This window comes from Triticum urartu, chromosome 1A (genome assembly GCF_056163025.1).
Source record: "Triticum urartu cultivar PI428250 chromosome 1A, HENAU_Tu73, whole genome shotgun sequence".
Taxonomy (NCBI): domain Eukaryota; kingdom Viridiplantae; phylum Streptophyta; class Magnoliopsida; order Poales; family Poaceae; genus Triticum; species Triticum urartu.
The window spans coordinates 22,387,124-22,390,079 of record NC_141873.1 but is presented as its reverse complement, the minus strand read 5'-3'; the positions used below and the strand labels follow the sequence as shown (position 1 = coordinate 22,390,079).

The 2,956-nt window shown below is 45.8% G+C and overlaps 1 protein-coding gene across 1 annotated transcript; it reads right to left on the bottom strand.

Moving 5' to 3' along the window:
- Nucleotides 1–528: 528 nt before the first annotated feature.
- On the bottom strand, nt 529–1,949 carry LOC125542404 (senescence-specific cysteine protease SAG12). Its single transcript, XM_048705475.2, has 2 exons — nt 1,398–1,949; nt 529–1,324 (listed from the first exon to the last, which is right to left on the bottom strand). The coding sequence occupies exons 1-2, from the start codon at nt 1,918–1,920 to the stop codon at nt 729–731; spliced, it is 1,119 nt and encodes a 372-aa protein (XP_048561432.2). The 5' UTR covers nt 1,921–1,949; the 3' UTR covers nt 529–728.
- Between the last annotated feature and the right edge of the window lie 1,007 nt (nt 1,950–2,956).

Genomic DNA, 2,956 nt, shown 5'->3' with positions numbered 1-2,956 from the left:
ACTTAAGATAAAACTATTTTATCAACCATTGTACATGCCCTGTCAAAACATACACATCATAGCACACGTAGAACCAGACACACGCATATATATATATATATATATATAGTGTTACTATTCATCACCCAGATGTAGAATAAGTTATTCTTCACCCGAGGTAATCTTACGATCATTTCATAATTAAATTACGTTTGAAATTCAAATAGTTACATTCTTATTGATACACTACATAAAATTTGACATAAAAAAAATAAAAATATAGGTCAAGAAAATTTGCCGTTTATGTGTATTTTAGACTATATTTTTACGTTTGTAATTTTATATAACATAAAATATTTTTTACGGCGATTATATATTTTCTTACCGTCCCTTTTTGCATTGGAAATAAAACAAAACTTACGGAACGTAAAATTATGGTGCATTGATGGTAAAATAGAGGGGGGTGAAGAATAACTATTCCTCGCTCAGTATATATATATATATATATATATATATATATATATATATATAGAGAGAGAGAGAGAGAGAGAGAGAGAACTATATCGTATCATATATAGATATGGTGCCAAAGTAATTTAGCGTAGATCCAGCAATCCAGGTATCCGTGGCATCGTTGTTCGCATAGCCAGCATGTGCGTGCACATGCATGGATGCAGCTTATTTAGTTTGCACATTACGCTACGCGTCATATGTATACCCAGCGCGCAGACTATATGCCGATATACTAACTACATGACGGGGTAGGCACCGTACATGGCGATGCCACACAGCCCGCGGGGCCCGTCGGCTCCCCTGCGCACGAAGAAGAAGCCCTTCTGACCCCAGGTCTGTCCCCACGAGTTCTTGGCGATCCAGTACTCTTCTCCGGCGCCGGTGACTCCGTAGCCGACGATCGTCACCACGTGGTTCTGGCTGGTGGTGCACGGCCCCCTGTACACGCCGGACTTGTAGTTCTGCAGGACGGGGCCGCTCCCGTCGATCTGGACGGTCACCGGCCTCCCGAGCACGGCCAGCGCCAGCGCGCTCTCACTGCTCCCCGGCTGCACCTCCTGGACGCCGGTGATCTTGCCGATGCGTCGGGCGGCGTCGTGCACCGCACATCTGCCTCGCTTGGCCATGTAGGGGTACTCGGCCTCCGTGAGGAGGCCCCCTTTTGATTTGATCCATGCGAGTGCGCTCTTGGGCCACCCGTAGCCGCATGGCGAGCTGAACACGCCCGTGCTGCAGTCCACCAGCTCCTGCACGGACAGGTCAACCAGCTCCCCGCCCTTTATCTTGTTCAAGCTCTCCACCGTCGCCGCTGCAGCAAATGCCCAGCAGCATCCTACAGCAATGTTGTGTAACAAGGTGGTTTCAGTTGTGTAACCACACGTATGCATGCCATATAAACTGCTTACCACATGCTCCTTGTTGCTTAGCAGGCGTGACGACACCATGTTCCCTCCAGTCGAACTGCCGGGGAGGGTCAGAGGCAGTCATCGTCAAATTACGATCCTCCTCGATGGCGTTCTTGGATGATGCCGCCCCCTCGGCAACATCTCCAGCTAAAGTAGTGATGAGACCACCACCATCACCGGCTCCACCATAAGCGCCACCGACATACCGCGCCATGAACTCCTCGTTAGTGAGGTCGGTGAACTCGTTCTCGCCGAGCTCATAGCCGAGCCTCTCGGCGTCCCTGTTGGAGGCGTCGATGAAGTCCACGTTGCGACGGTACACCTCAAACCGCCGCAGCTTCTCAGCGGCACTATGGTACGTCCGGCCATGCGCTGACATCCACCGGTGGAACCTACCCAGCATCAGCAGGTCATGGTCGTCTCCATCGCCGGACGTAGCACGGGAGGAGGGCAATGTGGTGCTGGACAGGGTGACTAGGAGGACGAGGAGAGCCAACGAGCGGAAGAGGGGAGCCATGCCCATGTGTTGATGCAAGAACACTTGATTTTGGTGATGGTGGCGAGGGTTCTCAGTTCCGTGGGTCGTTTATATAGTGGGGGATATTAAGCTGAGGAGGCTGTGGCCGCCGAGATGCGAATTATTTGCTCGGCATGCATGATGTGGACTGAGGAGCTACACCTCACATCATGCTACTATTAGGCATTGGTGTCATTAATTATGTGATGTTTGCTCACATGCTATGCTCGTACGTGGCATGACTATATAATTTTTATCCGGGTATATCTACGGCTACCGATAACATTATTAATTTGTTTACACATATACACATTGAGGAAAATCAGGAGGCAATGATGTTAGTATGTGATGATTGCTCTCCATGGCATGGCTATGTGATTTTTATTCGTGTCTATCTACGGCCACCCATAACTTTATAAGTTTGTTCACACATATACAAATCTCAAAAATCTTTAGCAGATCGTAGCAATTTTGACTTCTTTCTTCTTCTCAAAGTTAGAAAACTGATGAATTCTTGCACAGAAATCTAACACCAGATTGACAATTCTCTCCCTCGCAAAAAAGAAGAAGAAAAGATTGACGATTCTCTGTATGGTTTTCACCCTAAAGAATTCTAAATTGTATGAGAATTAGCAAACATGGCACAGCTGTATAATTTCTATTTGGGCCTATCTGCGGCTGCCGATAACATTATTAATTTGTTTACACATATACAAATCAAGAAAAATTAGGAGGCAATGGTGTTAGTATATGATGATTGCTCTCCATTGCCCATGGCATGGCTATGTGATTTTATATGTGTCTATCTACGGCCACCCATAACTTTATAAAATTGTCTATATATGTACAAATTTAGAAAATGTCCGTGGGTTGTAACAATTTGATTTTTTTAAAGTTAAAAAACTGATGAAATATTGCACAAAACTCAACACCAGATTGACGATTCTCTGAATGGCTTGCACTCCAAAGAATTCTCAATCGTACTACCTCCGTCTGGTTTTATTAGTCCTCATTGTATTTTGGGCCAAACTTTAAGCACATA